At 41.9% G+C, this 26497-nt stretch overlaps 1 protein-coding gene across 12 annotated transcripts in view; it reads left to right on the forward strand.

The window, feature by feature from the left end:
• The window catches only part of Fhod3 (formin homology 2 domain containing 3), a 461034-nt gene that overhangs the window by 424186 nt on the left and 10351 nt on the right, over positions 1-26497 (forward strand). For 10 of the 12 annotated variants that reach the window (XM_046428243.2, XM_046428244.2, XM_046428253.2 and 7 more), the window contains 4 exons: positions 3431-3623; positions 7586-7609; positions 9500-9674; positions 24174-24335. In XM_046428243.2, coding sequence (XP_046284199.1) covers positions 3431-3623; positions 7586-7609; positions 9500-9674; positions 24174-24335 — 554 coding nt within the window. The remainder of the gene's footprint in view (positions 1-3430; positions 3624-7585; positions 7610-9499; positions 9675-24173; positions 24336-26497) is intronic. The other 2 variants (XM_046428246.2, XM_058573970.1) reach the window with 1 other exon arrangement.

Genomic DNA, 26497 nt, shown 5'->3' on the forward strand with positions numbered 1-26497 from the left:
CATGGATACCTAGTTGTATGTATGACAGCTTTGTGGATGACAGATGTCTGACAGCTTTGTGGATACCTAATTTTTCATGCATAATAATATATTGAATGTTGAAGGTGGAAGGAATGTCAGATAATTTCATCCAAAAATCTCACTTGATCAGAAATCGCTTCTGTAAAACCTGTCAAATTGTATGCTGCCTCTCTGCAGTTGCTTGACAGTTCTACCTCCAGGGAACCTGTTCCCTTGCATGGCAGCTCTACTTGTTAGAAAAGTTCTTCCTTTATCTGATCTACTGTCTGCCCTCTGAGGACCTTCCAGTTGTGGATTCTCCAGTGGCTGCTCCAATGTCCCAAGTGCCTGAGTGAGGGCTGGGGTCCACCACAAGTGCTCTCTGGACTAGTCTTCCTCTGAATCACTGGATCCAAGAGAACCCTGGAGACATGGCAGTGATGGGTCAGGCCTGGCTTTTACCCACAGGGAGGTTGGCTGGGCATAACATGGCTCCATGTCTGTCCAGGCCTGTTCTTCCAGCAAGTAGCTAGCTGCCCAGGACTAGAATGCAGGTCCTTTAACTTCCCAGGCCAGGGCATTTCCTGCCATAGGCCCCCACTTGCTTCTCCTTTGCTTCATCACAGGAAATGGTTGTGGGACCCTCAGCCTCCATCCTTCCCTTTTCCCCTTCTTATTTTCGTTCAACCCTCGTAGGACTTTGAATACCCTGAGTCTCTCATCTGAACATGAGCTTCCTCCAGCTTGTATCATTTGCTGGGTCTTGAGGCAGACGGTTGAGGGGGGTAGTTTTAAAAATGTTGGACAGGAAAGAAAGAAACTTCCCTCTAGGTCGAAAGCCATCTAGTAATCAGTACTTTTGGAATTTATTTGTTCAACTATAAACCCCTTTAACTGTACTTCATCCAGACTTTCCAGTTGCTCTCTGGATTGGGGGATCTTATGAAAGATTTTGTCAAATTTCTTACTAAAATTAAAATACATTATGCTTTTATCATGGTTAAAAAGGGGAGACAGGGAATGAGAGCTGGTTTGACCTTCATGCTTTGTATGTTGCAAGCAATTGCCAGCTTAAAGGAAAAAAAAAAAACTATGAAAATAAATTATTTCCATTTGGAATATCATGAAACTGGAACAACTTTATAAAAGTCTTACAAAGTTATTATGCTTAGTTTTATTAACCATTTTATCCAAGATAAGCACTCATTTTAATAACGAGTGTATTCCTTGTGAGATGTTTGCTTTAATTGTTCCATCTAAGCTGGTCGCTTGGATGGTGGTTGCTCCCGCCTGACTCAGATTCCTGTCTTCTGGCTGTCAGCCCATCCCACTGGGAGTGACCAGGATGGGCCAGAAATTCACTAGAATTATGGTGGGTAGTAAAAGGAGTGTGGCTAAAAGGGGTACCAGGTGGTAACAAGTTCAAAACACCTAAACCACAGAACCCTGGGTTCAAATGAAGGCTTTATCAGGAGCCCCTGCATATAGAACTGATTAAGGTAGGAATTTCTAGAGATGGATGACTGAGAGCCCAGTTGCTTTGCTTCACTTTTCCCTCTAGCATTTCCCAGGAGATGAAGTACTCACCCAGCTGTGAGCGTGATTCATGTGGCTCTCTGCTCTAGACAGCAAACAGCTGGTACTAGATGGCTTGTCAGGCCTATGGGCCTCCCCAGTGGAGTGGCCTCCTCAACCTTCCTGCAGACTGTTAGCTCCTCAGCTGTGTGTCCCTCCAGGTGTCCTACATGCTGCACAGGGGCCTGAGGCCCTGGGATGAGCTTCTTCAAGGAATAAGCAGGGGTCCAGTATGGCTGGAGTCATGAGAGAGGAAGCCAGAGAAGTAAGGGGGCCAGTCAGGCAGGGCCTCGTGTGGATTTCCATTTTGTTTACTCATTCATCTGTTGATGAGCATCACTATAGTCTTTTCCCACTTTCTAGCTATTAGGAATAGCGTTGCTATGAACATTGGTGTGGAAGGTCTTATGTGTACACATTTTCATTTCTTATGGGTATATGCACAGAGGTCCTATGGTAGGTCTATGTTTACCTGCGAAACTGCTGGACTGTTTTCTATGGCAGCTCTGTCTTTGTATGTCCCCACCAGTACTGTAAGAGAATTCCAGTTTTCTCACTCTTCCAGTGCTGCTGCTTGCTTTTTGATTACAGCCATCTTAGGAGGGTGTGAAGTAGTACTTCCTTGTGGTTTTAATTTGCATTCCTCTATTGGTTAATAATGAACATCTTTTTATGTGCTTCTTGGCTATTTGCATATCATTTTAGGAGAAATGTCTATTCAAATCCTTTGTTTATCTTTTTGGCATTGAGTTGTAAGCTTTGTTTATTCTGCTCACAACTTCCTTTTCCCACATATGATTTGCAAATATTTGCTCATGTTCTGAAGGTTCTCCTCACTCTCAATGATAACCTTTGTAGCAAAAAAGTTTTTAATTTTGATAAGTTTCAGTTTATTTTGCCATTAGTTGTTTATGCTTTTGTTATAATCTTTTTGAAAAAATTGTCTAATCCAAGGTCAAAAAGATTTATACTTTGTTATTGTTGAGTTTTATGCTAGTGTTTTTTGCTAGTGTTTTTTTGAGTCTCCTTGATTTTAAATACAAGTTGTGTTTGTCACAGGAAAGAATAAATTAATGTCTCTCATTAGGGGAAAACATTTAAGGGAGGCAAATTGCAGTGATCAAAAGCAAAAGTTTTGTCTACAAATAGTGATATTTATGTAGTACTATTTGTTTCGCATAGATTTGTTTTTATCTTTGTTCTCATTTCCTGATAACTGAAACTTTACAAATTTTAAACAAAATTAATTTTTAGTTTATAAATTAAATAGCTGAAATAAATTAATTTTGTTCTGTTTATTTGTTTCCTAGCTAAATTACAGTTCTATGTAATATTGTAAGAAGATATTTCAAAATATTTACTCAGGAAAAACTTTATAAACACCAATTAGAAACTATAAATTAACATGTTCATGTCTACTCCAAGTATTCATTAAAGGAATTGCTTTTTTTTTCTCCCTTTGCCTTTTTATACAGGAATTTCTAAGCAATATTTCTTTATTCTTATCCAATTCTTGTATAATGTAGAAACTATGCACTATTTTCCTTAATACTTTACCAGTTTTCTTAGGAAGATTTACATATCCATTAGAAACTGTTGAAATTTAGATATGCAAGAAGTAATTAATTCCTTGAAGTCTTACCACCTAGACATAACCTCCATGGATGAGAAAATGAATTGAACTTGACTTCGTTTGCATTTTTACTTGAGAAGACTCTTGAAACTCAGAGCCTCAGGAGTGAAGGATGGTGGCCTCTCACTGAGAACTTGGCTCATTGGTTTCTTATGGAAAGATTTTGGATCAGTAATTTGGGTTTCTTAAAACTAAAGTTGCCATTTCTGTTTTTCCTTGCAGATTCCACTCCTTTTTGCTCTTTATGGGCCATCCACCTTATGCAATTCGGGAAGTGAACATAAACAAGTTCTGCAGGATCATTAGTGAATTTGCACTAGAGTATCGCACTACCAGGGAGAGGGTTTTGCAGCAGAAACAGAAACGGGCCAACCACAGAGAGAGAAATAAGACCAGAGGGAAGATGATCACTGATGTAAGTTTCATGAACTCTCTTTAGGTCACTTATTTTGAAAGATCAACCATCAATCCTCCCCAGAGTTTGGGAGTTGTGCTTCCCCCATTGCCATTATGGGGTGTGTGTGTGTGTGGGGGGGGGGGAATATTGTCTCTTCTTAAAAATGCTCTCCAACTGTTCCTCTACCATTTCTGTCGGAATCTTCTGTGTAACAAATGAGGCCTATTAAGGTTGGGAGGCTGGAGGAGAAATGCATAACCCGTCTTTGTATGTTGTGTGATGCTGGTGACATTTAGATGCTTGATTAAAATTGGAGGAGAAAAACATCAGAGGTAATACCACTTATCTAGAGGAAGACAGATGTGTTGATTTGGAATTGATTCAGGATCTTAGTCATTGTTACAATGTTATATAACCAGTCGGTTGACTACCATTTGGGGCATATGAATAGAGAAACTGATGTGGTTGCTCTAAGACGTAATGTGACGGTCCCTCTTCAGTCCCTTGAGTTACAGAATATCAGGGTGAAAAGATACCAGAGGACAGTGGATCCAGCATAAGTTTCCCTATGGTGCTGTGGGGTGCCCCTGGCCACTTGTATGTCTCCCCATTCCTGAACTCTTTATCTTCACCACCTCAGCCTTGAGCCTATGCAGGCCTCGGGTACAGTGGGCATGTAGATGGGACATGCTCCATAGGCACAGGGTGGAGGGACCCACTAGCCAGAGAACAAAGATAAGCAGGTCCTTCTTTCTTATGTCTCTTCATGAAACATGCACACCTCATCTATTATTTGGTAAGCTGTAAGTCCAGTTTCAGGGGAAAGGAAAAAGTTATGTGGGAATTCTTTTCCTTACCATTTATTTTTTCTTGGACAAACTCAGGAAGAATAAAGTCAATTTTCTTTTAATACTGACAGATCGTACTTGGGACCTGTTGAAGGTGTGTTTGGATTTTTTGGTTTGTTTTGATGTTTGGATTGGTACCCATGAACTTCTCCCACTTGTGCTTGTTTGAGCCACACAAGATCTCCAGTGATACAGGGAATGGAATGAGTACAGGAATAAGTCACAGGGATTGCCATTATCAGGGGAGGGGAGGTGGAAATCTCAGCTGAACTCAAAGTAGGCAGATTTCTTTGGGGGTGGGAAGTTCATTCAGAAGACTTCAAGGAGCCTGCCTTCTCTGCCCGGAGGCATGCTCATGTTGTAGGCAAAACAAAGGGAACATGGTTACTGCTGTCTAAGAGTCCACATTCCTGAGAGGTCTTGACTTCACATGGAAATCCAGATTCCATAACCAAGAAATTTTACTGTAGTTTTAAGACAGTTCTAAGTAGAACCATGGACTAATCAATCCTTTTAATCCCCTACCTCTCCCTAAGTTCCTTATTTCCTTGGAACTTTCTGGACCCCGAGGGAGCACCAAGCCACTTTTTTGCAGAAGGACCCCTTTCTATAGCCCCTGGCGGTTCTAATTGCCAGGACTATGAGCTCTATCATTTGTCTTCTGAAACCTGGGTTCAGCAGAATCTTTAGCCTTCTGGAGGATTCAGGAAGCAAACTGAATGTGTTTGGGAAAAATACAGCCCACATTTCATTCCTAAGTATTATTTTTAAAACTTTCAAAAAGGAATAACTTATTTTTCTGGAAATGAGACACATTGAAGGGCAAAAGACACAGCCCAGCGTGCTTATAATTATGAAAACACATCAGCATTTCTTGCCAAATTCTTGAGGTTTTTTAACAGATCCCACTAATTGTTAAAATTCCGTCCTCTGAGAATATTTGGCTTTCTCAGCTATAAACAGAGGTAATTGTTTCTAGAGTTTGGTCTAAACATATTTAAATTACCATTAAAATCTAGAGACAATCATTGTTCCCCTTTTATAGGAAACTATCATCCCCCTCTGTAGAAGAGGAAGTCACGTTGAGAGAGGCTAAGGGGTGCACCATGAAGTCCTGGGATTTACCAGCCTGGATTCTCACATTTTATTTGGGCTTTTGTTTGGTGGATTTTGGCGGTTCTGGGGATTGGACCCAGGGCCTCACACATGCTAGGCAAACACTATACCACCAAGCTACATCCCCGACCCTATTTGTTTGAATTATAACAGCAGCAGGAAGGGCTTCAGTGCTCATTCCCATCCTAATCCTTGTTTTTATAGGTCAAAGTAGCATCATTCATGTGGGAAGGCTGCCATCTGCTGGAACACTGGGGTATTGTCACCAAGGCAAAACAAAATCTCTAGTTTTCCCTGTGCTTGTTTAAGAAATGCCCTGCGCTGCGGTGGGCACCAAGGAAGATGTGCGTAATGAAAGACAAGATCACACCCAAGTACATCATAGTATGATTAGAAAATGACACACAACTGAAACCACTGAGTCAGAGGCTGGGCAATGGATTCAGAATCAAGGGCCCCCGAACATCATTAGCTAGAAGTTCATCACTTTTAATATAGATGCTGAATAAAATTGAGGGTGGAAATGGTTGCAGTTAAATTAAGATAAGTCTGAGGGTAAAGTCTGAAGACTGCTTTCATCGACTCGGCCCCGTGTCAGCTCTGGAGTGCTGTCCCTCCTGTGCCCTCTCTGCTCATAGGCATGTAACAGGTCTTTTTTCAGGATCCAGAGGTTCCCCCCAGGCAAGGCTCAGCGAGAAACTTACTCCTTATCTTTCTATCCCAAGCTGTTCTAGACCAATGGTGGCATAGGCAAGGGAAAACTAGGCAGCTATGGCCCTTTTTACTGCTGGCATAATCCAAATAAGTCGTGAAGTAAGCCTCTTTCAACCCCAATAGTTTCTTGTATTGAAGTGGAGTGAGGGTTGGTGTTAGAGATTCTGTATGTGTAGCATTCTGCACATGTGCTGGCTGCTGAAAACAATGCCAGTCATCCTGGTTAAAAATGTCATAAGACAAAAGAGACAGTGGAGCAGGACCATCGTCTCTTGTCATAATGCCTTTGGTGGGGCAGGGCAGGATGTGATATACTGGAGACTTTCAAAAGTGCAGTCAGTTCCCATGAAACTTGTATCTGATTTGCTGGCATGGTCTATAACCTTGGTGGAAGCTCTCAAAAATTGAAGTTGTGCTTAATTTAAATCAAGAGACTTAATAGGATTTTTTACCCCCAATATATATCTAGAAAAGTGACCCTTCACTTGAAGTCAAGTTTATCTACTGGTAAATTAATTGAAAGTACAGGGTCAATTAAGAATGGCCACCATGAGGGACAGGTGAGGTTGTATACAGAGCTTAAACTTCATGTGTCTGAGGAGAGAGTAATATGACCCATTCTGCCCAGAAATTGTTCAGCTTGTCCTTTCTGACCTATACATGGAAGAATCATTGTTCCCAGGCCCACTGGCCTGGGCAGGAAGGTTTCTACACTTCAGATGAGAGGTGGCCAGCTGCTGATGGGCAGAGCCAGGTAAATTAAGGTCAGTCCACTTACACCCTGATGACCAGCTGGTGGTGATGCCTCAGTAGAATATGACCACCAAAGTCAGCTGTGGTACATGCCTTTAATCCCACAACTCGGGAGGCTGAGCAGGAAGGTCACCAGTTCAAGGCCAGTCTGAGCAATTTAGCCAGGACCCTCTCTCAAAAATACAAAAGGATAGGGGATATATTTCTCAGTGGTAAAGCATCCCTGTGTTCAGTCCCCAGTACTGGGGGTGGGGAGAAATGTGGCCATGAAGTAAATAGCAGGGCACAGAGCAGAAAGTAAGGTCAGGAGACTCTCTGGAAACAGCTTGTCTTTACTGAACAAGTATCCAGATGAGGACAAGGAGAGCAGGGCCTACCAGCTCCCAGTTCAAGAGGGTGTACCCTGGTTATGGTGGCCAGTTTTTTTTTTTGTTGTTGTTGTTGTTTTTTGTTTTAATGTAATGTGACTTTAAGATAATCTCATCTTTGACTTCTGTGCCATCTAAGAATCCTTCTATTTTTTCTGTCCTGTCCTGTCCTGTCGGGTAGACTGATGACGAGGATGAAGTTGAGGTATGACCATTTATAAACGTGAAGAATACCACATTTGACCTTTCATGTGTGCCGTAAAGTCTAACCTAACATAATCAGCATGAGATGTCAGCACCATTTTGTGCTTTAAACCATGCATGGGCATTTTCTGGTTGGTTTTCATTTGACCACTAACCATCTGATGAATTCTTGTCATGCTGTGTACTAGGAAGTGAGGGGGTTGACTCCATCTTCCATCTGTCCCAGAGTCCAGGCTAATCAGTAGCCTTGTCACTAATGGTGGGTTCAGGGGATCTTTCCCTACTGCTAGAAAACTGAACGAAGAATTTTACCTTCAGCCACCTTTGTGAGTTTTTTGGCAACTCAAGTATGAGAACCAGACTCTAGAATAACTTACATAAAGAATCCTAAGAGGAAGTGAGGCAGTGGCCACGTGCCACACCAGAGCCTCTATATCACCAGCTCTTGGGCAGCCTCTGCTGTTTGCCCATTTCCTTGACTGGCCCCTGTGGCGTTGATGTGTGTGCAGAAGCAGGGGCTGCTTCCCCTGAAACTGGGTTCTGCTTCAGAGACCAAACTGGGCCTCATTGACCCTGGAAAATGAGGATGGAGCAATGTAGATGGTACAAAGCCCCAGATGTGTCCCAGACTCCTGGCTGTGGCTGAGACACTGGTTGAAAAGAGGAAGCCAGGAAACTGTGAAGCTTGTCTTTGCAGATGTTAATCTGACTTTTTGTTCTTCACCAGATGTTTGGCCTTGTATATACACAGTACTCTAGCATTGCCTCTTTAAAATATATATGATCTGCCTTTTTGTTCAGGTAAACTTAGAGGAAATCATTGTAAGTTTGAATTGCTTATTAAAATAATTAAATTCTTGCCAGGTGTGGTGGTGCATGCTTGTGATCCCAGTGACCCAGGAGGCTGAGGCAGAAGAATGGCAAGTTTGAGGCCAACCTCAGCAATGTAGCAGAGTCCTATCTCAAAAAAAAAGGACTGGGGATATAGCTCAGTGATAAAGCACCCCTGGGTTCAATCCCCAGTACTGATAGAACTAAATTTTTTCATAATCAAAAGTAGTGTTGCCAAATTGTTTCAGCTTGAATTTACTTGTCATGTTCTGTACTATACCCTGACACTAACCCACATGGGGCCTTTGCAGGCCATGTTTCCATGAAGGGCCTCATTTTCCTTTACGATGAAGTGATCTAGATTCAGAAGAACCCTCCCCAACTCTTAACGTGCCATGATCGAATCCCACTTTTGCAATTCTCTCATCATAACCAATATTTATGAGAAATTTGCCTGCATTCTAGTTTTAAAGTTTAAAAATAAAGCTGAGTACATTTGATTAAGAAGGTACGTTTCAGTTCTCACATCAAGGCTTCAGTTTGTTTTCCTTAGCTCTTTCCAGTTGCTCCGTCACTCCTAGTGGACGACTACTGGGGAGTCTGAGCCCAGAGAGAGCCACTCCAGTGGATGATGTATGGGTGGACTTCCTTCTGGGGCCGGTGGCTTCTTTTTCTAATAATTCATCTTTTGTAGACAGATGTCAATTGAGGGAAAACTATGGTCCCATTTGCTGGCAGAGCAGAGTTCTCAGTCTTTGTGACCACGCTCCCTCTGCTTAGTGCCACCTCTGCCCATATGGCAGGATTCCCAGGCCGGGAGTGCAGTGAGTCTACAGTATCCCTGGAGTTAAGTGGCCCAGTTGTTTTGTCATTAGCTGACAACCTCAGTGACAGATGTTTTGTCATTAGTTGATAACCTCAGTGACTGTCGGAACTTATGGGTCTACAGAATGCATACAAAACCAGAAAAGATAGTTTCCCTCAATGAAACATTTTCTAAGCTTGATTTGGCTTCCTGGGGAGTCTTCCTCATGTCCTAACACCCCTTTGGTTTTTGCAGACTGGCAAGCTCTCTGGCAGTTGTCCGGTACCACCCAGCCAGCCGCAGGGTCTGAGCTATGCCGAGGATGCAGCTGAACATGAGAACATGAAGGCCGTACTGAAAACCACCTCCCCTGCCATGGAGGATGCCACGCCCGTGCTGGGCATCCGCACACGCAGCCGGGCAAGCAGAGGTGAGCCCTGGTGGGTGGGGCATGTCGTCTTGGGTTGGCCACCTTGGGGAGTCAAGTCTCCACTACAGGATACAGATCACTGTGCCCAGTGTATGGCCACAAAGGGCCATCAACCTTCCTGAATTGTTGGGACCAACTTAAGCACACACCTTCCTTTACCGCTCACCTCCAATGGCTGTGTCTCAAAACCAAACAACACTCCCCAAGAGACACATTTATGAACACAGAATTTATTATAAGTGAATCCTCATGAGCTAAAGCTGAGCTCAGCAGTCTGCATCCTGAGAGCCAAATTTGGTCTGCCTCCTATTTTTGTAAATAGTTTTATTAGAACACAGCCATGTTTTGTGTATGGTCTGTGGCTGCTTTGCACCATAACGGCAGAGTTAAGCCATTGTGACAGACTCTAGGCTCTGCAGCCCAAAAGAGTGACTATAGAAAAAGCTTCCCAACCCCTGGTGTAAAACACTACCCTTTGTGCCTTTTTTTACATCCTTAGTAAAACGGACAAAACTAAAAGTTCAAGATGATAAAGACTTTGGCATTTCCAGGTTTTAATTATAACAGATTTTTTCTTTTAATTTTAAGAATTAAGGATCTGTGTGCAGTGGCACTTGCCTATAATCCTAGGAGCCTGGGAAGCTAGTGCAGGACGATCATGAGCTCAAAGCCAGCCTCAGCAATGGCGAGGCACTAAGCACAACTCAGTGAGACACTATCTCTAACTAAAATACAAAATAGGGCTGGGGATGTCACTGAGTGGTCGAGTGCCCTTGAGTTCAATCCCTGGTACCAAAAAAAAAAAGCATTCATGCTTCTCTGGATTAATCTGATATCATGTTAGTCCTCCTAAATTCTCTGCTATAGGTTAAAATCCATACCACATACACTGACCTATGAGGCCCCTGTAATCTGGGCTTATTTTCCAAATTTGGCTTTCATTCATTTCCATGTTGTTGGCTCCGCCCTTCTCTAAATACCCTACATATCTCTGAGTGTCCCCTGTTGTTCATGCTGTTCTCTCAGCTTGGAATGCCCTTCAGTCTGGCTGCTCCAGTTTCTGTTCACCTTCAGACACTATTTGCAGGCCCTGTCCAAACCCCATCTCTTCAATGCACTCCTGAGGTCCCTGTTTAGGCTTCCTAAAGAGGATAAGCTTTAAAGGGAATTAACTGCTGGAGATGGTCTGTCTCCTCTTGGTGTTTACTTAGCACATGCTATGCACATGGCTAGAAGAAACCATAGAGTTTTGTCTGAACAGAATGCTTTGGAGTTTAAAAGAGGATGCTGGTAATAATTATGCTGGTACAATAAATACAACTGAATATGCCAGGTAAGCTGGGCTGAGGGCTAGCTTATTACAGAAACTTGGTCATGCATGCAGTGCCTACCAAACATCTTCTAAGACTCTGATAAGCCTTCAGGCCTCCAGGAGTACAGGAAGAAGCAGCTAGAATCCAGGGGGCCATGCTCTAAGAGCCCCCAAGAAGGTTCACCAGTGACTTCCAGTTGATTTACTCACTGATCATGCTTTCTAGAGTCTTGCTGTTGTCAACTTTTTTAAAAATGTAAAAGTAATTATAGCAGCAATAACTTCAACAGGAAAGGAAAACGTAAATGCTGCTGCTAGTTTTCTCAGAGAAGGTGTGTTCCCATCACATAATTCATATGGCTTTTTGAGGTTTCCTGAGAACCAGAGAGCCACAAATCCTCCAGAGAGAATCTTGAAAGATGTGCACAGGTTGTGTTCTAGAACCTTCAGAGTTTTGTGGATTTGTACTTCAGGATTTTTAACAAAGTTACTGGTTGGTTTGTTTACTTCATGTGAATACAGTAGATTCTAATTCCCCTTTCTTCCTTCATGTGGGACTTTGGTCTTTACCCTGTAATAGGACCTTTACTTTCATGTTTAGCTGAATATGCTAGAAGGAAGGTAGCCTCCATCCATCTTTGCCTCAGTGTTGCACCGAGACACAGGTGACAGTAGAAAAGTCACATCTCTTACTACAACCTTGATCCTAAGCTGTACCCTCAATATTTGCATATATATTACATCAAACAATCAAAGATTAGGGTCCTCGAAATTTGATCTGTCCAAATTCTTTGACTACTGAGTAGTTTTAAGATGTGGAATTAGGAGAAGAAAATAAATTAACATATTTTGGCAATGAAAATGCAGACTATAGTGACCAACTTCAGAAAGATGCAGCTCAGGAGAACACAGCCTTGAGCATGACATCATGCATTCTGATGTCTGGTTTGAGACAAGGCCTCCATTCTAAGATAGGACAGAGAGCGCCCATGTAGAAACAAAGAAGAAAAAGTAGGGCAAGTCAGAAAGTGAAGAAAATACTATCATTAAATGCTGAGCAGTAGAAACTCAATCCGGAAGAATCACAAAATAAAAATAAACTTATGGTTCTACAGAATGCATAAGTTGTTGAGGCGAGGGGATTCACTTGCTCCCTGTGGTACCCAAAGGCCTCACACATCCTGGGTGAGTCTGTGCCTGGCAGCTTTCACAGGCTTAGTGCCCTGGGCTCAGTGGGGCCAGCAGGAAGGTGCAGGAAGTCATTAGTGTAGGCACCATGTGACCCCAGCCATCAGGCCAGAGCCTTGAGCCTCTGTACCTTGGTGGATGCCAGAATGGTGCAATGGAGTCCATCCTGGGAGGAGGAGTCAGGTAATAGAACATAAATAGGCTGTTGATGTCTCTTCCCAACCAGAAGAAACCAAGAGAAAAACTAGTGCCAGATTTCTTCAGTATGGGTTCATTTTCGCTGACAGGTGAAAGGGCTTAGAGAGGGAGCCTTTTTAGTTTGTCTTCACATTCACTCCTCTCTAAAGAGACTTCTGCTTCCAGGCAGCATGCAGTAAGGAGTGGCAAGCCACCACTCCTGCTACCATGGCTAGAATTTTAAAAAATATATAACAAGTTAGAAATCCCTCTTTTAAAAGACACTGTGGAACTATGTGATGAAAGAAGACTTGAGAAAGCAGAATTTTGGACAAGCTGAGATTACTCCTCTGGGAGCATTTGCGGAATTTGGGCACAGGCTAAGAACCAGGCTCACCATGGGTGGAATGACTCCAACAGCAAAGATAAAACAGTAGAACTCATACTAGCCAGGTGGAGCTGGCATAGAGATTAGAATTGAGGAGCACCGAGTACAGGGGATTTACTCCATAAGACATTGGCTAAGTGTATCACTGAGCGGGCAGGGAGTGGGTGGGGGCCCTGGGCCAGAAAGGCTGCCAGCGACCTGCCGTTTCCAAGCACTGGGGATAACACACATGGCAGAGCAAGCACACAGCTCTCATCCTCAAGATACCTAGAGAGAAAGGTGGACTAATTTCTTAGCTAAAACTGCCATTTAGCCTCAAGCTAGCTCAGGACCTTGTCACATCTATTAACAGAAGAAAAGGAGGAGACTCTAGAGAAAAGTAACATTGATCTCAATCACTGAAACTATAAAATATCTGAAATAAGGACCTAGTGGATAGGTTCAATAGCAGTTTCCAGCAAGAAGAGACGGATAATAGAAAGTGTACAAATTGAAGCATGGTAAGAAAGAAGAACAAAGTGTGAGATGTCTGGGACACACTTAAATATCTAATGTGTCATTGGAGTACCAGAAGGAGACAAGGGATAAGAAGAAATGTTTGATAATAATTGAAGGCTGGGGTTATGGCTCAGCGGAAGAGCACTCGACTAGCATGTGCAAGGCCCTGGGTTCAATCCTCAGCACCCCATAAAAATAAACCATAATAAAGAAAAGGTATTGTGTCCAACTGCAACTAAAAAATATATATATCAAAAATAATAGCTAAGAACTCCTCCAATTGATGATAGGTGTTAACTCAAATATTTAAGAAACTTAGCAAGTCCAAGCAGAATAAATAGAGCCATGTCATAGGCAAACTGCCAAAAAACAAAGAAAGATAAAATCTTTATAACACAGGAAAGATGCATTCCCTTCCAAGGACCAGGATCAGGAAGTATGGCTCACTCTTCAAAAAAAAAAAAAAAACCCAGAAAAAAAAGACATTTTTAAACTGCCAGAAGAAAAAGCTTATAACCTAGCAGTCTATCTCCAGGGAAATTGTCTTTCAGTGATGAAGGCAAACATTTTTTATATTACAATAATATTAATATCTACTTTGGTATAATTTCTTTCCTGTATACTGTTTAGATTTCTAAAAGGAAAAAAAAATACAGTATTTTTCTTTCAAGCTATAATTTCCATATCTTTAAAAATGAAGCCAAAGTGAAATGGTATTATGCTATTATAGTCTAGAATGTTCTATCCCCTCCATGACATCTCAGTATACATAAATGACTTGCCAACACTTGGACAACTGAGATGAGACACATTGGCTCCCAGGGTATGGGAAGAAGTGTGGGCAGTATTCCTCTGATGGCTACCTGTGGGTACCAAGTTTCTACCTAGAGAAAAACATCCATGGCCAGAAAGAATGAGAACAACTGGAGTTCAGGCAGTGAGGACAATAACCAAGCAGAGAGGAGATTAAAAGTAAAACCAGGAATGAGGTCGCAGGAGGGAATGAAGTCATCACAAAACTGAGGTTTGACAATTCTGGACCCATGGCAAGATGTTCCATTTGATCCTCTCTGACAATTGCATTGGAAGCAGATCCCTGGGGATGTGTAAAATGGAGATGGGAAACATTGGTAATTCTCAGAGGGAAAATTAGAGGGTGCCTTCATTTCTGGCCCAGTGCTCTGAAAATGTCTTATGGGTAATAAACATAATTGATTGAGCTTTGTGTGTATTTTTGGAAGGGTAGTTTGACATTTCAAGATAAGACTCAGAATTATAAATCAATAGGCAAAAGGGAAAATAGGAAATTGCTAGGCAAAACAGTTGTGCTATTTGATTGCTCTACTTCAAGGAGGGCCATTGTCACACAGGCTCTATAGTCCTGGTCTGAAAGCTGTGCCATCGTGAGTCCTGCCACCTGCAGTTACAACACTTAAACCATCCTAAGAATGTGGAAAAACTTGGCAGCAATTTCAAAAATTCACTTCTGGGAAGAGTCTGTTTTTAAAAACATTATTAATGCTGAAAAAAAAATGGCATTCTGATAGGAGCAAATAGACCAAGTTCCCTTAGGAATGAGCAGGGAAACTAGAGTTGGCTCTGCATATTCCAGGGCTGTGGATGCACTCCCACTAAAAAGCTAAGCAAAATAAACTTCAAGAACTTGATCAATAGTATCAAAAAAGAAGAGAAAAAAAAAAACAAAACCTCATCATTTGAAAACATCATTGTCCTGTAGCTGCAGGGCTCACCCATGCAGGAGACAGAACACCTGGAGTTCTGGCACTGATCTTACAAAGTGTGAATTATTTACATGTTCAGTCACATGAATTTTACTGGCAGAAGTTATGAGTACATTATAGCATATTTCATATTTGCAGTAAAATTTCAAACACGTGTGTCCATGAAAATCACAATGCACTGAACTGTGCTCCATTGTTTTCAATTCGATCCATCAATTTGTTTTCTTCATTCATTTCTAGTCAGGTGGTTCCAAGCCCCAAAAGTTTTTAAAACGTCAGTAGGGAAGACAAACTAACGTGTTTTAAACATATGCTTATTAACATACATTAACATTAAATTTTTAAAATTTTACCATTTTATTTTTTTTGGTTTTTTTTTGTCATTTTAATTTCATTCTTTTTTTTTCAATTTTTTTTTTTTAATTTTTAATTGTGGGTTGTTCAAAACATTACAAATTTCTTGACATATCATATTCCACATTTTGATTCAAGTGGGTTATGAACTCCCACCTTCACCCCATACACAGATTGCAGAATCACATCAGTTACACATCCATTGATTTACATATTGCCATACTAGTGTCTGTTGTGCTCCGCTGCCTTTCCCATCCTCCACACTCCCCCCTCCCCTCCCCTCCTCTCTCTCTACCCCCTCCACTGTATAACCCTGAGGGTCTCTCTCCTTCCATTACCATGCAATTTCCCTTCTCTCTCCCTTTCCCTGCCACCTCTCCTCCCTGTTAAATGTTAATCTTCTTCTCCTGCTCTTCGTCCCTACTCTGATCTTAGTTACTCTCCTTATATCAAAGAAGACATTTGGCATTTGTTTTTTAGGGATTGGCTAGCTTCACTTAGCATAATCTGCTCTAATGCCATCCATTTCCCTGCAAATTCTATGATTTTGTCATTTTTTAATGCAGAGTAATACTCCATTGTGTATAAATGCCACATTTTTTTTATCCATTCGTCTATTGAAGGGCATCTAGGTTGGTTCCACAGTCTTGCTATTGTGAACTGTGCTGCTATGAACATCGATGTAGCAGTGTCCCTATAGCATGCTCTTTTTAGGTCTTTAGGGAATAGACCAAGAAGGGGAATAGCTGGGTCAAATGGTGGCTCCATTCCCAGATTTCCAAGAAATCTCCATACTGCTTTCCAAATTGGCTGCACCAATCTGCAGTCCCACCAGCAATGTACAAGTGTACCCTTTTCCCCACATCCTCGCCACCACTTGTTGTTGTTTGACTTCATAATGGCTGCCAATCTTACTGGAGTGAGATGGTATCTTAGGGTGGTTTTGATTTGCATTTCTCTGACAGCTAGAGATGGTGAGCATTTTTTCATGTACTTGTTGATTGACTGTATGTCCTCCTCTGAGAAGTGTCTGTTCAGGTCCTTGGCCCATTTGTTGATTGGGTTCTTTGTTCTCTTATTGTCTAGTTTTTTGAGTTCTTTGTATACTCTGGATATTAGGGCTCTATCTGAAGTGTGAGGAGTAAAGATTTGTTCCCAGGGTGTAGGCTCCCTATTTACCTCTCTTATTGTTTCTTTTGCTGAGAAAAAACTTTTTAGTTTGAGTAAGTCCCATTTGTTGATTCTATGTGCTATGGGTGTCCTATTGAGGAATTTGGAGCCCGACCCCACCGACTGTAGATCGTAGCCAACTTTTTCTTCTTTCAGACGGCGTGTCTCTGATTTGATATCAAGCTCCTTGATCCATTTTGAATTAACTTTTGTGCATGGCGAGAGAAAGGGATTCAGTTTCATTTTGTTGCATATGGATTTCCAGTTTTCCCAGCACCATATCTTGAAGATGCTATCCTTCCTCCATTGCATGCTTTTAGCCCCTTTATCAAATATAAGGTAGTTGTAGTTTTTTTTTTTTTTTATTGTTGGTTGTTCAAAACATTACATAGTTCTTGATATATCATCTTTCACACTTTGCTTCAAGTGGGTTATGAACTCCCATTTTTAGCCCATATACAGATTGCAGAATCACATCAATTACACATCCATTGATTTACATATTGCCATACTTGTGACTGTCATGTTCTGCTACCTTTCCTATCCTCTACTATCCCCCCTCCCCTCCCCTCCCCACCCCTCTTCTCTCTCTACCCCCTCTATTGACCTTCATTTCTCCCCTTTGTATTATTTTCCCTTTCCCCTCATTTCCTCTTGTATGTTCTTTTGTATAACCCTGAGGGTCTCCTTCCATTTCCATGCAATTTCCCTTTTCTCTCCCTTTCCCTCCCACCTCTCATCTCTGTTTAATGTTAATCTTCTTCTCATGCTCTTCGTCCCTACTCTGTTCTTAGTTACTCTCCTTATATCAAAGGAGACATTTGGCATTTGCTTTTTAGGGATTGGCTAGCTTCACTTAGCATAATCTGCTCTAGTGCCATCCATTTCCCTGCAAATTCTATGATTTTGTCATTTTTTAATGCAGAGTAATACTCCATTGTGTATAAATGCCACATTTTTTTAATCCATTCGTCTATTGAAGGGCATCTGGGTTGGTTCCAAAGTCTTGCTATTGTGAATTGAGCTGCTATGAACATCGATGTAGCAGTGTCCCTGTAGCATGCTCTTTTTAGGTCTTTAGGGAATAGACCAAGAAGGGGAATAGCTGGGTCAAATGGTGGCTCCATTCCCAGCTTTCCAAGAAATCTCCATACTGCTTTCCAAATTGGCTGCACCAATTTGCAGTCCCACCAGCAATGTACAAGTGTACCCTTTTCCCCACATCCTCGCCAGCACTTGTTGTTGTTTGACTTCATAATGGCTGCCAATCTTACTGGAGTGAGATGGTATCTTAGGGTGGTTTTGATTTGCATTTCTCTGACTGCTAGAGATTGTGAGCATTTTTTCATGTACTTGTTGATTGATTGTATGTCCTCCTCTGAGAAGTGTCTGTTCAGGTCCTTGGCCCATTTGTTGATTGGGTTGTTAGTTGTCTAATTTTTGGAGTTCTTTGTATACTCTGGATATTAGGGCTCTGTCTGAAGTGTGAGGAGTAAAGATTTGTTCCCAGGATGTAGGCTCTCTATTTACCTCTCTTATTGTTTCTTTAGCTGAGAAAAAACTTTTTAGTTTGAGTAAGTCCCATTTGTTGATTCTAGTTATTAACTTTTGTGCTATGGGTGTCCTATTGAGGAATTTGGAGCCCGACCCCACAGTATGTAGATCGTAGCCAACTTTTTCTTCTATCAGACGGCGTGTTGCTGATTTGATATCAAGCTCCTTGATCCATTTTGAATTAACTTTTGTGCATGGCGAGAGAAAGGGATTCAGTTTCATTTTGTTGCATATGGATTTCCAGTTTTCCCAGCACCATTTGTTGAAGATGCTATCCTTCCTCCATTGCATGCTTTTAGCCCCTTTATCAAATATAAGATAGTTGTAGTTTTGTGGATTGGTTTCTGTGTCCTCTATTCTGTACCATTGGTCCACCCGCCTGTTTTGGTACCAGTACCATGCTGTTTTTGTTACTATTGCTCTGTAGTATAGTTTGAAGTCTGGTATCGCTATACCGCCTGATTCACACTTCCTGCTTAGCATTGTTTTTGCTATTCTGGGTCTTTTATTTTTCCATATGAATTTCATGATTGCTTTCTCTATTTCTACAAGAAATGGCGTTGGGATTTTGATTGGCATTGCATTAAACCTATAGAGAACTTTTGGTACTATCGCCATTTTGATGATGTCAGTTCTGCCTATCCATGAACAGGGTATATTTTTCCATCTTCTAAGATCTTCTTCTATTTCTCTCTTTAGGGTTCTGTAGTTTTCATTGTATAAGTCTTTCACCTCTTTTGTTAGGTTGATTCCCAAGTATTTTATTTTTTTTTGAAGATATTGTGAATGGAGTGGTTGTCCTCATTTCCATTTCAGAGGATTTGTCGCTGATATACAGGAATGCCTTTGATTTATGCGTGTTGATTTTATATCCTGCCACTTTGCTGAATTCATTTATTAGCTCTAATAGTTTCTTTGTAGAGCCTTTTGGGTCTGCTAGGTATAGAATCATATCATCTGCAAATAGTGATAATTTAAGTTCTTCTTTTCCTATTTTGATGCCTTTAATTTCTTTCATCTGTCTAATTGCTCTGGCCAGTGTTTCGAGAACTATGTTGAACAGAAGTGGAGAGAGAGGGCATCCCTGTCTTCCAGATTTTAGAGGGAATGCCTTCAGTTTTTCTCCATTCAGAATGATGCTAGCCTGAGGCTTAGCATAGATTGCTTTTACAATATTGAGGTATGTTCCTGTTATCCCTAGTTTTTCTAGAGTTTTGAACATAAAGGGATGCTGTACTTTGTCGAATACTTTTTCCGCATCTATCGAGATGATCATATGGTTCTTATTTTTAAGTCTATTGATGTGGTGAATAACATTTATTGATTTCCGTATATTGAACCAGCCTTGCATCCCAGGGATGAATCCTACTTGATCATGGTGTACAATTTTTTTGATATGTTTTTGTATCCAATTCGCCAGAATTTTGTTGAGGATTTTTGCATCTAGGTTCATTAGAGATATTGGTCTGTACTTTTCTTTCTTTGAAGTGTCTTTGTCTGGTTTAGGTATCAGGGTGATGTTGGCCTCATAGAATGAATTTGGAAGTTCTCCCTCTTTTTCTATTTCCTGAAGTAGCTTGAAAAGTATTGGTATTAGTTCCTCTTTAAAGGTTTTGTAAAACTCTGCTGTATACCCATCCGGTCCTGGGCTTTCCTTAGTTGGTAGTCTTTTGATGGTTTCTTCTATTTCCTCAATTGATATTGGTCTGTTTAGGTTGTCTATATCCTCCTGACTCAATCTGGGCAGATCATATGACTTAAGAAATTTATCTATGCCTTCACTATCTTCTAATTTATTGGAGTATAAGGATTCAAAATAATTTTTGATTATCTTCTGTATTTCTGAAGTGTCTGTTGTGATATTGCCTTTTTCATCCCGTATGCTAGTAATTTGAGTTCTCTCTCTTCTTCTCTTCGCTAGCATGGCTAAGGGTCTGTCGATTTTGTTTATTTTTTCAAAGAACCAACTTTTAGTTTTGTCAATTTTTTCAATTGTTTCTTTTGTTTCGATTTCATTAATTTCAGCTCTGATTTTAATTATTTCTTGCCTTCTACTTCTTTTGCTGTTGTTTTGCTCTTCTTTTTCTAGGATTTTGAGATGAAGTATGAGATCATTTATTTGTTGGTTTTTTCTTTTTTTAAGGAATGAACTCCAAGCAATGAATTTTCCTCTTAGAACTGCTTTCAATGTGTCCCATAGATTCCGATATGTTGTGTCTGTGTTTTCATTTATCTCTAAGAATTTTTTAATTTCCTCCTTGATATCTTCTATAACCCATTGATCATTCAGTAACCTATTGTTCATTCTCCAAGTGATGTATGCTTTTTCCTTCCTCCTTTTATCGTTGATTTTCAGTTTCATTCCATTATGATCAGATAAGATGCATGGTATTATCTCTACTCCTTTATATTGTCTAAGAGTTGCCCTGTGACATAATATATGATCTGTTTTTGAGAAGGATCCATGTGCTGCTGAGAAAAAAGTGTAACTGCTTGATGTTGGGTGGTATACTCTATATATGTCAATTAGGTCTAGGTTATTAATTGTGTTATTGAGTTCTATAGTTTCCTTATTCAACTTTTGTTTGGAAGATCTGTCCAGTAGCGAGAGAGGTGTGTCGAAGTCTCCCATGATTATGGTATGGTGGTCTATTAGACTCTTGAACTTGAGAAGAGTTTGTTTGACGAACATAGCTGCACCATTGTTTGGGGCATAAATATTTATGATTGTTATGTCTTGTTGGTGTATGGTTCCCTTAAGCAGTATGTAGTGTCCCTCTTTATCCCTTTTGATTAACTTTGGCTTGAAATCTATTTGATATGAGTATGGACACTCCTGCTTGTTTCCGAAGTCCATATCAATGATATGATTTTTCCCAACCTTTCACCTTCAGCCTATGTATGTCTTTTCCTATCAAATGCGTCTCCTGTAGGCAGCATATTTTTGGGTCTTGTTTTGTCATCCATTCTACTAGCCTGTGTCTCTTAATTGGTGAGTTTAAGCCATTAACATTTAGGGTTATTATTGAGATATGGGTTGTTCTTCCAGCCATATTTGTTTATTTCTGTTACTAAACATGGTTTGTTTTCCTCTTTGATTATTTCCCCCCCTTTACTGTCCTACCTCCCACTGTTGGTTCTCATTGTTATTTTCCATTTCCTCTTCCTGTAATGTTTTGGCGAGGATGTTTTCAAGAGATGGTTTTCTAGCTGCGAATTCTTTAAACTTTTGTTTATCGTGGAAGGTTTTAATTTCATCTTCCATCCTGAAACTTAATTTCGCTGGATACACAATTCTTGGTTGGAACCCATTTTCTCTCAGTGTTTGAAATATGTTATTCCAGGATCTTCTAGCTTTCAGAGTCTGTGTTGAAAGATCAGCTGTTATCCTGATTGGCTTACCCCTAAATGTAATCTGCTTCCTTTCTCTTGTAGCTTTTAAAATTCTCTCCTTATTCTGTATGTTGGGCATCTTCATGATAATGTGTCTAGGTGTGGATCTCTTATGATTTTGCACATTCGGCATCCTGTAGGCTTCTAGGATTTGGGATTCTGTCTCATTCTTCAAGTCTGGGAAGTTTTTCATATTATTTCATTGAATAGACTGCTCATTCCTTTGGTTTGGAGCTCTGTACCTTTCTGTATCCCAATGACTCTTAAGTTTGGTCTCTTAATGTTATCCCATAGTTCTTGGATGTTCTGCTCATGGTTTCTTAACAGTCTTGCTGAGCTGTCTATGTTCTTTTCCAGTTGAAATACTTTGTCTTCATTGTCTGATGTTCTATCTTCTAAGTGTTCTACTCTGCTGGTAGTATTCTCCATTGAGTTTTTAAGTTGGTTTATTGCTTCCTGCATTTCTAGGATTTCTGTTTGTTTGTTTTTTATAACCTCTATCTCCCTGTATAGTTGATCCTTTGCTTCCTGGATTTGTTTGCGTAATTCATTGTCGAAGTGATCTTTCATTGTCTGATTTTGCTGTTTAATGTCTTCCTTGATACTCCAGATCGTCTGAAGCATGTATATCCTGAATTCTTTATCTGACATTCCATCTGCTGCAGCTGTTACCTCTTCTAAAGTTGCGTTGACCTGCATTGCTTGTGGTCCTTTCTTTCCTTGTCTTTTCATACTGCTTGCGTATCTTTCTTGCAGGTGCGGGCGGCGGCTCTGCTCTCTCCTTATTCCAATTGGAGTGTCATGGCTACCACGCCGGCAGGTCCCTGGGCCTGTTCTGGGCTCTGGCGGCGGCTCTGTTCTGCCCCTACTCCAAATGGGGTGACGTGTCTGTCGTACTGGCAGGCCACTGGGCCTGTCCCGCTGGTTGGTCGCAGATCTGCCCACCTTTCGGGCACGGGTGGAGGCTCTGCTCTGCCCCTACTCCAATTGGGGTGTCGTGACTACCCCACCTGCAGGACGCTGGGCCTGTTCCTGGCACGGGCGGCGACTCTGCTCTGCCCCTACTCCAATTAGGGTGGTGTGTGTACCATGCCGGCAGGCTCCTGGGCCTGATCCACCGGTCTGATGCAGGTCTGCCTACCTTGGAGGCGCCGGCGGCGGATCTGCCCTGCCCCTCCTACCATGCCTGCGGACCCCTGGGCCTGATCTGCAGGTTGGTCACAGGTCTGTTCACCCTGTGGGCACGGGTGGCGGTTCTGCTCCGCCCCCACTCCAATTGGGGTCACGTGGCCACCACACCGGCAGGGCCTGATCCGGGTGTGGGAGAAGGATCTGCTCTGCCCCTACTCCAGTTGGGGTGACGTGTGTACCACACTGGCAGGCCACTGGGCCTGACCCGCCAGGCTGTCACAGGTCTGTTTACCTTGCAAGCACCAACAGCGGCTCTGCCCTGCCCCTCCTACCACGCCCATGTACCACTGGGTCGCGGGTCTGCCCACCTTGCGGGTGCGGGTGGCGGCTCCGCTCCGCCCCCTCTCCAATTGGGGTCACCATGCTGGCGAGCCGCTGGGCCTGCTCTGGGCGCTCGCGGTGGCCCGGCTCCTCCCCTCTGGCTCGACGACAAATTGAGGAGACTCGGGTGTCTGTGCCTCACCCCCCCTACCAGGAGATCAACTGTTTCTAATTTTACCATTTTAAACATTTACCAACCCCCTCTCCTCTTCCCCCCGCCCCCTCCCCCTCCCATTGGAAAAAGCTGACTGTTCTTTGGCTTCAGCCTGGGATTACCTGTGTTCCATAGGCAATGAGTTTGAGAACTCTAACTACAGACTTTTGAAATTGTACATTGTAAATTATTTTATTACAAGATAAAGTGTAGATAGTAGAAATAAATGATTTTGAACATGTTGTATATTTTTCCTCCTGTAGAAACATTCACCATCATAGAAGAGATTTCATAAGGAAATTATCACAAAGGCAAAGTTCTGGACATATAAATTTGCATTGATTTCCAATTATTTGCCATTACTTGGGAACCCATGTTTAGGTGGTGCTTTTTGCTTGCTTAGGCAGATACCTTGACACTAGACTTGGCCTGTTTGAATATATAGTTACTCATAAATACATCTTTCTGGTCAAGGAGCAGGTGATTTTTCATTCTCCAAAGGAAAAGATTAAGTCACTATCCACATTACTGATTGAAGAGGGCAATCCTATTACAATTTTGAAAAGCTAAGTAATTAAAAGACAAACTGTGTATTAAAAATTCCTTGTTTTCTACTTAATATATGAGAAGGTAGGGTTAGTTCACATTTACTAGGTATACAACCACTCATAGAAAGGTAACTTAGTAAATCTCTTGGTGGGCCTCTCTGTACATTGCTGGGTATCAGTGATGTACATAGTTGGGTACAGCATGGATCATCTGCCCTTAGGCGATCACAGGGCTTGGCAGGGGTAGAGATACTTAACAAAGACAAGAACATAGTCATTACGGGGTATGAAAAGAATATGAAATAAATGCCCTAGCACAAGTTTGGGCAGAGCCTGGAGGGTATTAGTCACAAGTGGGTCCAGCTAAGCACCCTGAATATGTCACTCTGAGGCTCTGACTCTGGCTTTGCTGAGATCCATCGTTGATGTCAGGAACTCAAAGAAGCAAATGATTTGTCTTTTGTGTTTTCTTTCTCTTTGAATATATTGCACTCTGGTTAATTTTTCAGGATCCACTAATTCATGGGCTATGGGAACTGAAGACTCACATACCATCACAGACGATGCTGCAGATGAGATCATGGACCGCATTGTCAAGTCGGCCACCCAAGTGCCCAGTCAGCGAGTGGTGCCAAGGGAGAGGAAGCGATCTCGGGCCAACCGCAAATCTCGTGAGTGCATTTGAGGAGGGGTGAGGGTCTCAACCCTGGAAGGATCTTCCTTTATATGCTGTATAACCCTGAAGGGCAGAGATCCAGAGGCAGCTTCCATGAATCCTCAGTAGCTGTCTCAGTGCCCACCTGTAGCTCTCAACAACAACAACAAAAACCCACTGAAAGGTTTCAAGTTCACTACCAGTGTTGGTCTCTATAGAGGAGGGGGCTCTGCTGCACCTGACCAGTTTGCTTGCTGTTTGTGGCCAGGCCTCCCACAAGTCATACTTTGTCCAGGAAGGTCTGCAAGGTCTTTAAATGTTTCTCATGTATTGGGGTGAGTGCCTTCTTTGCCAGAGGGACCCAGGACCACTTTCCTGCTGGGTTAGAAGCTTGTTCCCTCAGGGGTTTGCCACAGCCCACCTGCATGTCAAAGGTGAAAATCAGGGTAGCAAGTGATTTGATGGTCATTAGGATGCTTACAATATATAATGTTAGCCTAGGCAGATCAGTTTTTTTCCCTTTCCCCACCAAACAGGATTTAGGACATCAAAGAAACTGATTTTCCCCTTTGGTCTGAGCCTGCTGCCTGCTCCTGGAGCTGATGGGTGAGGAGCCTCTGTTGGCTGTGGCTCTGTGCCAAGTCTCACATAGACCACTCGGTAGAGAAATGGGATCCCTGTGGGTCCTTTGATGTTTCCTTGCATTAGCTATGGCCCAGATGTTTCAGGGGAGCTCCTGGGCTTCAGCCCTTCGCTGTGTCACTCAGTCCCAGCCTCTACCACTTTGCCTCTGAGATTGAGGAATGGCCGGGAGGAAACAGAGCCTGGTTGCTCCATTGTTCTGTACCCCAAAGTGAAAGAAACCCTAGGAAGGTGGGTAGTTCACTAAAAACTCAAACACATGGTGCACCCAGCCTGTGCCACCCATGAGATTCACACAGAAGGTGACTGGATGCAGGGTCATGCTTCTGCTTGACTCCTTGCCACGTTTGCTTCCAGGGTGTAAAAGATGCTAAAGCAGGTTCCTGCAGCCTGTGGGACCTTGCTCCCTTGATATAATCTGTTCAGTTTCTAATGGTAATTTTTCCTAAGAAATAAAAAACAGTTGGGGCTGAGGATGTGATTCTCATTCAGTAAGATGGGTGGGCCACAAGTCTGTTGCTAACAAGTTCCTAGGTGAAGTTGATGCTGCTAACCCTTGGTACTCATTTGAGTGATGAGGCTCTTGAGCTGTGATTACCAACTTTGGATGCCCCTCAGAATATTCTGCAGAGATTTTTAAATTCCAGATATTTTGGCTTACTCGGACCAACAGCTTCAGAACCCCAGGGGTAGGGGCTGAGGGTCCTGTCCCTTGGGAAAGTAGGGGCATCCTCAGGTGACAAATCTTCTCCAAAGGGGCAAGGCTAATCCACTACTAGCTGAATGCTGCATACCAAATCGCAAAGTTGCTCCAGGCCAATGTGGGACTTCCATTTTTGCCTATCAGAATAGTATCAAATAGTACAGGTTTTAATTTACATTTCATGCACATGAGGAAGATTGAGCCTCTTGCAGTATATGACTTGTCTATCATATTTGTCCATTTTCTCTTGCTTTTTAATAAAAAATCTTAGGTAGCTTTTTAAATGAAGCTTGCAAAAGGCTTTTTGGGGTCTTAAGTGGATTATCTACAATAGTAGCTTTTTTTTTTTTTATTGCTTTCCTGTTAATTTGATAGACCGGTAACCAAATGGTAGAAGCCTTGTATCTGTTAACTCCTGGTCTTAACAGATATGAGAAATCTCAGTGCAATAATGACTCTGGTGTGTTTCTGGGAAAAGCCTGTGGGAGGTGGACTTGGGGAGAAGAGTAGAGAAAGAATACCAGGGCAGGGAATGTGTGACAGAGGTGAGCCAGGAACCGCAAATCAAAAGGTTAATGCATGATACATCGACGTGGCCAGTCCTTGGAAGCCAAAGGATTGGGTACTTCCTATAAGTTCCATGACTGCATTGGCCCTCTCAGTGATCTAGAAAGAGTAGGATTCATAGATTTATAATATCACTGAGCACAGTAACACAGTCATAAATAATTTTCCTCTTCAGTCCTGAAAGAGCCTGTTTTGTGGTTGATATAGAATAATTTCCTGTGGTATCATTTTCATTCCAATTTTATCCCATATATTCTTTTTATTTA

This window comes from Marmota monax, unplaced genomic scaffold, assembly GCF_021218885.2.
Source record: "Marmota monax isolate L192 unplaced genomic scaffold, Marmota_monax_Labrador192_F-V1.1 WCK01_AAM20220418_F8-fsc00031, whole genome shotgun sequence".
Lineage (NCBI taxonomy): Eukaryota > Metazoa > Chordata > Mammalia > Rodentia > Sciuridae > Marmota > Marmota monax.